General features: G+C 38.3%; 1 protein-coding gene across 3 annotated transcripts in view; it reads left to right on the top strand.

The window, feature by feature from the left end:
- Nucleotides 1-12,100, top strand: part of ENTPD1 (ectonucleoside triphosphate diphosphohydrolase 1) — a 195,116-nt gene that overhangs the window by 106,449 nt on the left and 76,567 nt on the right. For all 3 annotated transcript variants that reach the window (XM_023511601.1, XM_023511602.1, XM_023511600.1), the window contains exon 3: nucleotides 10,163-10,280. In XM_023511601.1, coding sequence (XP_023367369.1) covers nucleotides 10,163-10,280 — 118 coding nt within the window. The remainder of the gene's footprint in view (nucleotides 1-10,162; nucleotides 10,281-12,100) is intronic.

Genomic DNA, 12,100 nt, shown 5'->3' with positions numbered 1-12,100 from the left:
GATTTATCCAACACTGCTAAAGGAGTGTTAAAATCTCTGACTATGATGGAGCTAGGAGAGATCAAGTTGCTCATACCTGTTAGAGTGTCTCGTATAAATTGAGGTGCATTCTGGTTGGGTGCATAAATATTGATAATTGAGATCTCATCATATTGATTATTACCCTTAACAAATATAAAGTGGCCATCCTTGTCTTTGCTTACTTTTGTTGGTTTAAAACCTATTGTATCTGCGAATAAAATTGCAATGCCTGCTTTTTTCTGCTTTCCATTTGCCTGGAATATTAGATGACCATCCCTTTACCCTGAGTCTATATTTATCTTTTAAGGTAAAATGAGATTATTGTATACAACAGATGTCTGGTCTGAGTTTCTGTATCCAATCAGCCAATCTGTGCCTCTTTAGAGGACAATTTAAGCCATTCTCATTGATTATTGATAAGCCTGGTAACATTTTAGATATTGAGTTGTTCGAAAGTCCAGTGGACATTTTTAATCCTTTTGCCACTGTGGAAGTTGGAATTTGATCAAAAGTTTCTGAGTGAATTTACTCTTGTGGTGGAGGATTACACTGGTCATTATGGAGGATAGGTGTGAGAATATCCTGAAGAGCTGGTTTAGTTATGGCAAATTTCTTCAACATGTGAATGTCGTTAAAGTCTTTAATTTCTCCATCATAAATGAAACTCAGTTTAGCTGGATACAGGATCCTGCGTTGAAAGTTATTTTGTTTTAGGAGATTAAAAGTCGATGACCACCAGTATTATTTTTATTCTATATTGGATTTTAACTTTGTCTTATTTAAAAAACAACATCTGGAGATAGGTGATTGTGATGATTGTACAACAATGTGAATATCTTTAATATAGTTGTACAGTAGTACAAAACTGTACAACTTAAAAATGGTTAAGATGGTGAATTTTATGTTATGTACATACTACCACTATTGAAAAACCATAGGTGGAAAACAAACAATAATGCTAGTTTGTAAAAGGTCTAGTAACTGTAATTTAAAAAAAGAGAGGAAAAAATAGTCTCTAAATGTTTATAAGCCCTGCTAGCATCTCTGTAGCAAACCTGGTTTGTTTATACAGTACTAGAGTTACACTGAAAGGGATAAGCTTTGTTTATAAATCCAAACTCACTGAGACAGACTGATGAGGCCGTTGAAGTTACCATTAAAGCTACAGGAATTTTAAAGAAAGTTTTTGAAGAACCAGTGGGCCTGAAGGGACCACCAGAAGTTAATGATAACAGTGTTGCTTGGGTTACCTGCTATCTAAGTCCATTTTTCTGCTACCATAACAGAACACTACAGACTGAATGATTTATAAAGAAATGAAATTAATTTTTTCACAGTTCTGGGAAAGTCCAGGATGAAGGTTCTAGTACCTGGTATCTGGTAACAGCCTGGTCTCTGCTTCCTCTGGAGGGAAGGAATGCTGTTCCTCACATGGCAGAAGTACAGAAGATAGTGAATCCACTCTCAAAAGCCCATTTTATTGTGTCATTAATCCATTCAGGCTTCATGATCTAAGCACCTCCCATTACCTGTTCCCCCACCCCACTGTTGCATTGGTGATTACATTTTCAGCACAAGAGTTTTGGAGAGAAAAACATTCAAACCTTAGCACCTGGCTTATTGGATTTTTCTTTTGTTGGGGGGCATAGAGTTACCCCAATGATAAGTACTTTATATTAGACTATGAATATTAACCTCTTTTTAAGCCTGGCAGGAATTTAGGAACCATAGTTCTAACTTCCCCTCATTCATTTGATTCAGCAATTATGTTCATCTGTTGAATTCCTTCTCTGTGCCTAATATATAGTAGGATATACCATGGTGAATACTAGATATACTATGGTGAACAAAGTAGACCTTCTCTCAGGTAGCTTACGATCCAATAGGAAAAACATATATTAATCAGATTACCACAAAATATTTGATTACATCATTGGTCAGTGCTGTCTTTAGAAGGAAAAATACAGGCATTCTGATCAGGATGTAGGATCTAATCCAAGGAGGTTGGCGAAGGCTGGGATGTCAAGTAAAGGGCTTTCTGGGCAAAGGCCCCAGAGCAGAAGCCACATAGCTTGTGGGTAACTGCAGGTGTTTTCTGAATGAGGAGACTCAGAGGAGAGAATTTAAATGTCCTACTTTTGCACTGCACAGCCAGGAAGCAAGTCATGTCACTCCAGTTTTCTCTTAGCGCATCTGAGGAGACTTACCCAAAAGCCTGAAACTATGACACTTGTACAGGCAGAATTATTTCCATTCTGAGGAGGAATCTGCCCCACCTCCACATGGCCTCTAGCCTCAATAAGCTCAGGGTCTGCTGCTGCCTATGTTTTCTAGTCTTCACCAGAGCCACTGCAATGATGTTTCTGTGAACCAAACAAGATTATTTCTACTGTTATTATTTCTCTTTCCAGACCACTGCCTCTGTTCTTGCAGCCTAGTTTGTGAAGATCAGTTATGATCACTAAAATTATGTACATGATAAAAAGCTAGCTTAAGACAAAATTGCATGCACAGTAAGATTACAACTATGCAAAAATGTTATATATTTTTTTAAAGACTGGAGGGAAATAAAAATAACAGTGATACCTAGTTGGTGGAATCCTAAATGTCTTTTTGTTCTTTTTTCCTTTATTTTCAAGTTGATATTTAATAAACTTTTAGTACTCTTAAAGTAGAAAATAATAGTGAAGTAATAGTACTAAGGGGTATCAGGTCTCTTCCTCACCACCCAAATCTTTGACTTTTTATTTAATTTGAAGGACATACTCATAGAGCTTTTGGAAATGTTTTAAATATGAAGGACAGAGAAATATTGGGTTTCTTTCAGACACCTCTGAGGCATTCACTAGCTAATGAGTTTGTGAGCCCAGGAGTGGCAGAGAGCACAAGCATTCCCCAAACTTCTGGGAAGCTTAATTTGCAGGACCCTTCCAGGTCCTGTGCTGTCTGGAAGGTGCACTGGAAAATGCTAATGTGGAAAGAGAACAAAAGATGGTAGGTACCTGGGCACTGATGAACACTGGAACAAAGACAAACTCCCCAAATGCTCAAACTGACAACCTTCAGACAATCAAGCTTTATCTGCCTCTAAAACAGCAAGCAATGCCAGTTTTTTATTCTGCAAACCATTTTAGAAGACAAAGCATTTGTCACAGTTTAATAGGTTAGCATTCTTGTATACCATGTATATAAGATGAAATGTTTCAATTCTTGTGTTAAAATATACTGTACCTCCTTCTCAAACACTTGCCAAATGAAATGTAGTAAAGCTTTCTTTTCTCAACTACCTCACTGTGTAAGGCCTTAGAGAAACAATCTGACAGAAGCAAGGCTAGTTCCTTGGCTCCACTACAAGAGTGACTTTCATGTTAACAAAGTTAGACAGAAGAGAATGTGCTGATTCCAGATAAAGGCTGCTTGCTGCTGCTGTCTCACCAGCTTTTATCATATGTTGCTTTGGTTGGAACATTTTCTGGCAGGAAGAATTCATGGGATTTGCTAGAGAACAACAGAATTTTCTGGTCTGTAACCCCTGAGCCTCTTTCTCCATATCGGGAGGTTTCCCACGGGTACGAGGTCCTCAGACCTCAGTCAGCACCCCTCTCTGCCCAAAATGGTTATCACCTAAGCCATTTTTTAAATTTATTTTTTATTAAATCATAACTGCACATTTATGGGGTATAAGATGATGATTTGATATACAATATGGAATGCTTAGATCAAACTGATTAACATGACCATCACCTCACTTATTTTTTGTGGTAAGACAAAATATTTATAATATTCTCTTAGTTGTTTGAAATGTACCCTTGCATTGTGTACATTATGTGAGATTCCACCAAATACCATCCCTCCAATTACCCTCTCCCATCCCCACCCTTTCCCCCCTCTCACCTCCTTCTTTCTGGGCTATATTTGTGTTTTATCATTTGTATAAATGTGTAAGTGATTATATAATGATTTTATAATAGCATTTGGGTACATTGGATACTTTTTTCCATTCTTGAGATACTTTACTAAGAATATGTTCCAGCTCCATCCAGGTAAACACAAAAAGATGTAAAGTCTCCATCTTTTTTATAGCTGCATAGTATTCCATGGTATATATATACCACAATTTGTTAATCCATTCATGGCTTGATGGGCATTTGGGCTGCTTCCATGACTTGAAAATTATGAATTGGGCTGCAATAAAGATTCTGGTGCAAATGTCTTTGTTGTAAAATGATATCTGTTCATCTGGGTAGATACCTAGTAATGGAATTGCAGGATCAAACAGTAGGTCAACTTTTAGTTCCTTGAGAATTCTCCAAACTTCTTTCCAAAAAGGCTATATTAATTTTCAGTCCCACTAGCAGTGTAGAAGTGTCCCCTTCTCTCCACATCCATGCCAGCATCTATAGTTTTGGGATTTTGTGATGTGGGCTAATCTTACTGGAGTTAGGTGATATCTCAAAGTGGTTTTGATTTGCATTTCTCTGATTATTAAAAAAGATGAGCATTTTTTCATGTGTTTATTGGCCATTCACCTGTCATCTTCAGAAAAGTTTCTGTTCAAGTCTCTTGATCACAAAGAAATGGGGTTGTTTGTTCTTTTCTTATTGATTAATTTGAGTTCTCTTTAAAGCCTATTTATAAGGCCTTTGTTGGAATTATAACCTGCAAAAATCTCCCATTCTGAAGGCTATCTGTTTACTTTACTTGTAGAGCTCTTAGCTGTACAGATCAGATCCCAGTAATATATTTTTGGTGTTTCCATTGCTGGGGGAGGGGAGGTCTTCCTCATAAAATATTTTCCCTGGCCAATATCTTCAAGCATTTTCCTTGCACTCTCTTTTAGTATTTTTATAGTTTGATGTCTTAAGTTTAAATCTTTTATTCAGTGAGAATCAGTTTTTGTAGTGGTGAAAGGTGAACGTCCAGTTTCAGTCTTGTACAGGTCGCTAGCCAGTTCTCCCAGCACCATTTGTTAAATAGGGAATCTTTTCCCTATTAACAAGTAGAGAAAATCTTCAAAAATCTTCTCCCATTCTGAAGGCTGTCTGTTTACTTTACTTGTAGTGCCCTCAGCTGTGCAGATAAAATGTATATTTTTGTTAGGCGTATCAAAGATCAAATGACAATACGTGGCTGGGTTCATCTCTAGATTCTCTATTCTGTTCCATATATCTACATCTCTATTTTTGTGTCAGTACCATGCTGTTTTGATCACTATTGATTTGTAGTATAATCTGAAGTCTGGAAACATGATACCTCCTGATTTGTTTTTATTTCTTTTTTTAGACAAAGTCTCAAGCTGTCACCCTGGGTAGAGTGCTGTGGCATCACAGCTCACAGCAACCTCCAACTCCTGGGCTCAAGCGAGTCTCCTGCCTCAGCCTCCCAAGTAGCTGGGACCACAGGTGCCCGCCACAATGCCTGGCTATTTTTTGGTTGTAGCCGTCACTGTTGTTTTGGCTGGCCCGGGCTGGGTTCGAACCTGCCACCTTAGGTGTATGTGGCTGGTGCCTTAGCCACTTGGGCCACAGGCGCTGAGCCTTTGTTTTTATTTCTAAGTAATATTATTGGCTATTCAAGGTTTTTTTTTCTGATTCCATATAAAACAAAGTACTATTCTTCAAGTTCTTTAAAGTATGACAATGGTGATTTGATAGGGATTGCATTAAATCTGTAGATTGCTTTGGGTAGTATGGACATTTTAACAATGTTGATTTTTCCCAACCATGAGCATGGTATGTTTTCCCATTTGTTAACATCTTCAGCTATTTCTTTTCTTAGGGTTTCATAATTCTCATTATAGAGATCTTTCATATCCTTTGTTAGGTAAATTCCCAGGTATTTCATCTTCTTTGGCACTACTGTAAAAGGAATAGAGTTCTTAACTATATTTTTGGCTTGACTATTGTTGGTATATATAAAAGCTACTGATTTGTAAGTATTGATTTTGTATCCTGAGACTACTATATTCTTTGATCACTTCTAAGAGGTTTGTAGTTGAATCCTTGGAGTTTTCCAGATATAAGATCATGTTATCCATGAAGAGTGAGAATTTGATCTCCTCTGACCCCATTTGAATACCCTTGATTGCCTTCTCTTGCCTTATTGATGTCTAGCACTTCCAGTACTATGTTGAATAGCAGTGGTAACAATGAGCATCCTTGTCTAGTTCCAGATCTGAGTGGAAACATTTTCAATTTTACTCTATTCAATATGATATTGGCTATGAGTTTTCTGAAGATGTCCCCTATCAGTTTAAGAAATGTTCTATCTGAGCCTGTTTTCTTAAGTGTTCTAATCATGAAAGGATGCTGGATGTATCAAAAGCCTTTTCTGTATCAATTGATAGAATCATATGGTCTTTGTTTTTTTATTTTATTTATGTGGTATATTATATTTATAGATTTACATATGTTGAACCAACCTTATAACCCTGGGTAAAACTAGCTTGCTTCTGGTGTGTAATTTTTTGATGTGTCATTGAATTCTGTTTGCTAGGATCTTATTGAATATTTTTGCATCAATATTCATTATTGATATTGGTCTATAGTCTTCCTTCTTTGTTGGGTCCTTTCCTGGTTTGGGGATCAAGGTGATATTTGCTTCATAGAATGTGTTGGGGAGGATTCTTTCTTTTTGTGTGTTTTGGAAAAGATTATGTAATATAGGTACTAGTTCCTCTTTGAAGGGTTTGGTAGACTTCTGATGTAAAGTCATCTTTTTGGGGAGATTTTGTATAGTTGATGCTATTTCAGTGCTTGGTATAGGTCTATTCAAAATTTCTAACTCTTTCTGGTTGAGTCTAGGAAGGTGCTCCGCCATTTTTTTGATTCCTTTCACTGTAAGCCTAGCTTCAGCAGAGTCTGTCTAGCTTGCTTCCTTGCTGTGCCCAAAGCTAGTATATAGGCCCTTTTCTTTCTGAGGGTATGGCATTAATTAATACAGGGAATCCCTGCTGTGTGTAACAAGGCAGAGGACACAGTGGAGGTGGGTCAAGTATCCTCATGAGGTCTGCACAGTGATACTCCTTGGTCTACAGTGAAATGGAATGAAGTTTGACACTCAATAGGTTCTACTAGGGAGCCTTCTGAGGCTAGAAAAATGTTCTGTATCTTGATCTTGGTAGTGTTATATGAATATGCACATATGCAAAAATTCATTGAGGTGTACACCTAAGATCTGCACACTTTGCTGTAGTTGTCCCTCATTTCATGTTTTTAAAAGGTGGCACCAATTTGAAACTTACACAGCCCTTGCTTCTATGTTTTTGTGTTCAAGGAGTGTAAATTATTGAGTCTGAGCTGGATTCAAATCCAGGATATTCCTAATAGTTCAGAGAGATCTCCTAAATCATTATTCTTTTTTTCTCCTTGGAGGTTCTTAGGTTCTCATCAGGTGACAAGACAATAGGAGTGTATAGATATGTGTATACATATATATGTATGTACATGTATTAACTGCCAAATTAAAAGTATTTTCAAGTGGTAGACCATACACTGTGAGGTCCACAGTTTAAATGAACAGCTAAATGCAACTAGAGTTAATTGGGTCATATTTCACATGGACTTCTTTTGCTTCTCTTCCTTTTCCTTCCCCATTTACTCCCTTCCATGTTTCTCTGTAGTATAGGAACCAGGTGCAATGCCTCATGCCTGTAATCCCAGGGCTTTGGGAGACTGAGATAAGAGGATCACTTGAAGCCAGGAGTTCAAGATCTACCTAGACAATATAGCAAGACCGCTGTCTCTACAAAAAAATTTAAAAATTAGCTAAGTGTGGTGGTGTACACCTGAAGTACTAGCTACTTAAGAGGCTGAGTGGGAGAATTGCTTGAGCTGGAGTTCAAGGCTGTAGTGAACTGTGATTGCACCACTGCACTCCAGCCTAGGCAATAGAAAGAGACCCTGTCTCTTTAAAAAAGAAAGAAAATAGTTGAGTATCAGTTAATCAAAACAGGCATTTGGTAGTCTACTCCTGGGCAAATACACAGAATTAAAAACTTATGTCCAGAAAGTGAAATGAACATGAATATTTCTGGCAGCTATATTCCCAATAACCCAAAATTGAAAACAGCTCAAATGTTTATCAATAGTCAAATGAATAAAAATAGGAATATAATGAAATGCTCTACAGAAGTGGTTTTGAAGATCATTAAATTATTTTTGAAAGACGTTGAAAGCACAGTAAATATATTCTTTTAAAAAAATTCTTCTTTTTCGGTCAATACAATTTAAGTGTGCCACAGAAGTTTAACTATGGGTTCAAGTGTGACATGAGATTAAAAAATGTTGAAAAACACTGTTCTGCAGCAATGGAAAAGGATGAACTATAAGGGAAGCACACTATGTAGTTGATTTATTGCAGTCAAAAACAGGCAGAACTCATCCATGGTAATACAGTTCAAGATAGTGGTCACCCTCAAGGGGAACTGACTGAGACGGGGCACCAGGAAGCCTTCTAGGACTAGAAAATGTTCTGTCTTCATCTTGGTAGTAGTTATATGGATGTGCACATATGCAAAAATTCATTGAGGTGTACACCTAAGATCTGCACACTTTGCTGTAGTTGTCCCTCATTTCATGTTTTGAAAAGGGGACACCAGATTGAAAGCTATTGTCTAAGCCCTTTCTGTGTTTCTGTGTACAAAGAGCTTAAGGTTTTGAGAGTCTGCCCTTGATTCAAATCCAGGCTCTATTACCTATTAGTTGTGTATCTTGAGTGATTACTTAAGCTGTTTATGCTTCAGTTTCTCACTTTCATAGAAGGGAAAAAAAACAGTCTATTTTATAACAGTGTTCTAAGAATTAAGGCACTTAAGTGTTAATCAATCAGTCCCAAACTTAAGTGCACACACGGAAGTAAATCTCAATAAAAATCAAGGTGGGAGTGGGGGGAGGATGGAATGGGTAAATGCACACGGTCTAACTATAAGGGGTACGCTTATAACCTTTACTCAATTTATATAAAAAACAAAGTTTATAAACAAAAGAGGTGTAAATTTAGTTATGAAATTTAAAAAAAGAGTTAAGGCAGATAGTTCATAGGATGCTTCATACAATACCTGCCTGTTACATTTAATACACTCATGAAATAGGATATGGTGATTTTGTTTTTTCCCCTTTCTCCTCTGCCCATCTAGTCCTTCCTTATGATGTCTTTCCCGCCTCTTTTCACTAATTTATTCCTCCTTTCATTTCCTTTGTTCATAAGAGCTAAAAAATGACTTTAAAATGTATTAAATACAGTTTTATAGCTATATTTATAATTTAAAACGTGCACTTGGTATTTTCTATATCTCTCTTTAAAACAAACTCTACATTTCTTGAACTAAAATTAATGATATTTACTATGTCTGTGTGGTCCTCAATGGATTAACTCAGTGTTCCCAAACTTGTCTGTACATTAGGATCGCATGAGATCTTGCCTGCTCCACATAGCAGACCAATTAAATCACAATTTCTGGGGAAAGGACACAGACATCAGTAGTCTTTGAAGCTTTCCAGGTGATTCTATTATGATTCTAATTAGTAGACAAGTTTGGGAAGACAGATTAACCCATTTATGCTGGATGTTGAAATTTTTGAATATTTTGTATGACTTGTTGAGAAGCTGATTGCACACCAGTATCTGGACTAGTGACTAACTTTGTACACCACCACATGAAAACATGTACTCTCAGAAGGCAGACCTGCATGAAAAATCAGACCTTGGCGATGACCTTGAGCAGTAGGATATAAATAACTCCGAAGTCACTACCATTCCAATAATAAGACATGGATTATTAATGGCTTCCTATTCCTTTCATAATGTCTTAGCCACTTGAGCATGTGGTTCTGAATCTTGATTGCACGTTAGAGTCACCTTGGAATCTTCTAAACAATACTGCTGCTTGGGCCCCACCCTAAGTAAGGCCTGAATATTTCTGAAGTGCAACTAGCACAAAGAACCTTGTTCCTGAGGGATTGGTTTCATGGTAATCTTGTGATCAGAGTAACTCCAGCCTCTAAACCCATTGTTCCTTTTAAATCAAAATATGTTCTCTTAATGTTTTGGAAATTCCTATCCTTGTCCTCTTTCTGTTGTAAGTTGAATATGGAGATGAAGGACGTGATACTGATAAGTTTTTGGGTTGTTTTGCTTTCAGTATGGGATTGTGCTGGATGCAGGCTCTTCTCACACAAGTTTATATATTTACAAGTGGCCAGCAGAAAAGGAGAATGACACAGGGGTGGTGCAACAGATAGAAGAATGCAAAGTAAAAGGTAAGATGAAAAAAGGGAGAGAGAGTGAGGCGTGAACATGAGAGGTGTGTGGCAAGTAGAACATAGGAGTAAAAGGAGCCCCAAGTAAGGGGAGCCAAGTAGAAAACACAACAGAGCTGCTATTGTGGTTATTTTATTATCATTATAAAAATGATATTGAAATCAGTCCTTAATGATCAAGCCCTTGAAGAATAAGCACGTTTTAAAATAATTGAGTAATAGTAGTGTAGCAGGAAACTGACTCAGACAGAAGACTCCAGGCACCGGTTGATTAGAAGAAGCAGGTTTATTTGGCCGGGGGTACTCAGAACACCAGTGTGTTTCCCAAAACCGAGCCCCCCGACTCAATCTCTTGCCTCTCTTTTATCCACCTTTCAGGGTGGGAGTGCACATGAGGGTCATCAGACAGAGAGACATGACATCATCCTCAAGGTCCTGGGCTCAAGGGGGAAGGTCAGATTCACCCGCATCCTTGAGACTGGTTGGACCACCTGCCCCAAAGGCAACAGAAACCCAAGGAAGTTACTAGGTTACAATCTAGGCCCCAAGTATGTCGGGAGAAACACGCAGACAGCAGAAACACCTGTAGCTTGGCTGAAGCCTACACAGAGTGGCTGGGATAGATTCTTTTAGTTCTGCTTTTACTTTCTTGCCTCAGTAGCTTTCAGTGACAACCCTTCTGCCTGCCATGCACTAAGCACTGAGCATGTGTTATTTCAGTTCAGCCTCACAGTCTTCCTTTGAGGTATATACATACATGTTATATGTGTTTTTTTTAAATATATGTATATTACTATTCCCGTTTTTTTTTTTTTTTTTTTTGAGACAGAGCCTCAAGCTGTTCCCCTGGGTAGAGTGCCATGGCATCACAGCTCACAGCAACCTCCATTTCCTGGGCTCAAGTGAGTCTCCTGCCTCAGCCTCCCAAGTAGCTGGGACCACAGGCGCCCACCAGAACGCCCGGCTATTTTTTAGTTGCAGCCGTCATTGTTGTTTTGGCGGGCCCGGGCTGGATTCGAACCTGCCACCTTAGAGTTATGTGGCTGGTACCTTAGCCACTTGAGCCACAGGCCACTATTCCAAGCCACTATTCCCATTTTTTAAATGAGAGCACTGAGGTTGAGAGAGTTTGTATCACTTCTTTAAGGTTACTTGGCCAGTAAGTAATGAAGCTGTGGTTCAAACTAAGGTCTGCTCAATATCAAACCCATGTCTTAACCAGTGTTTCTTAAACGTGAGAGTGCATCAGAACCACCTGGAGGAATTGTTTAAACACAAATGCTGGTCCCAACCCTCAGAGTTTGTCAGCAGAGCTGGGATGAAGCCTGAGAATTTGCATTTCGAACAAGTTCCAAACTGATGCTGATTCTGCTGGTCCAGAGAATTACTGCTCTCTTAGTCTTTGCACCCTAGCCTTAGAAGATGTTTTTGAAAGGTTTTGGCTTCTGTGTAAGCAGGAAAGATCAAATTACACACTTTGGGGGCCAGGCAAAGGATCTTGAAGATCATTTAAATCTTTTTTTACAGAGAAGGATGTGAAAACCTGGAGGATTAGTGCCTTGTAAGCAGCAATAGAACCAGGACAAGAATCTAGGTCTACTAATTATACTCCAGGTTTCCTGCTCCTCTAAACTACTGCATTCCATATTCATTTTTTCCTAGTTGTTTTTCTCGTAAGGTCACAGTACAAATTAGAGCTATTGACAGTTCAACTTCCTCCACTCCCTCCACTCAATGGCAAACAATGCATTGCACTGTACCCCACCATGCAGCGACAAACATCGCATTGCACTGTACCCCACCATGCAGCGACAAACATC

This window comes from Otolemur garnettii, unplaced genomic scaffold (assembly GCF_000181295.1).
Source record: "Otolemur garnettii isolate 467f Iridium unplaced genomic scaffold, OtoGar3 scaffold00021, whole genome shotgun sequence".
Lineage (NCBI taxonomy): Eukaryota > Metazoa > Chordata > Mammalia > Primates > Galagidae > Otolemur > Otolemur garnettii.
This window is presented reverse-complemented; position numbering and strand designations above follow the sequence as displayed.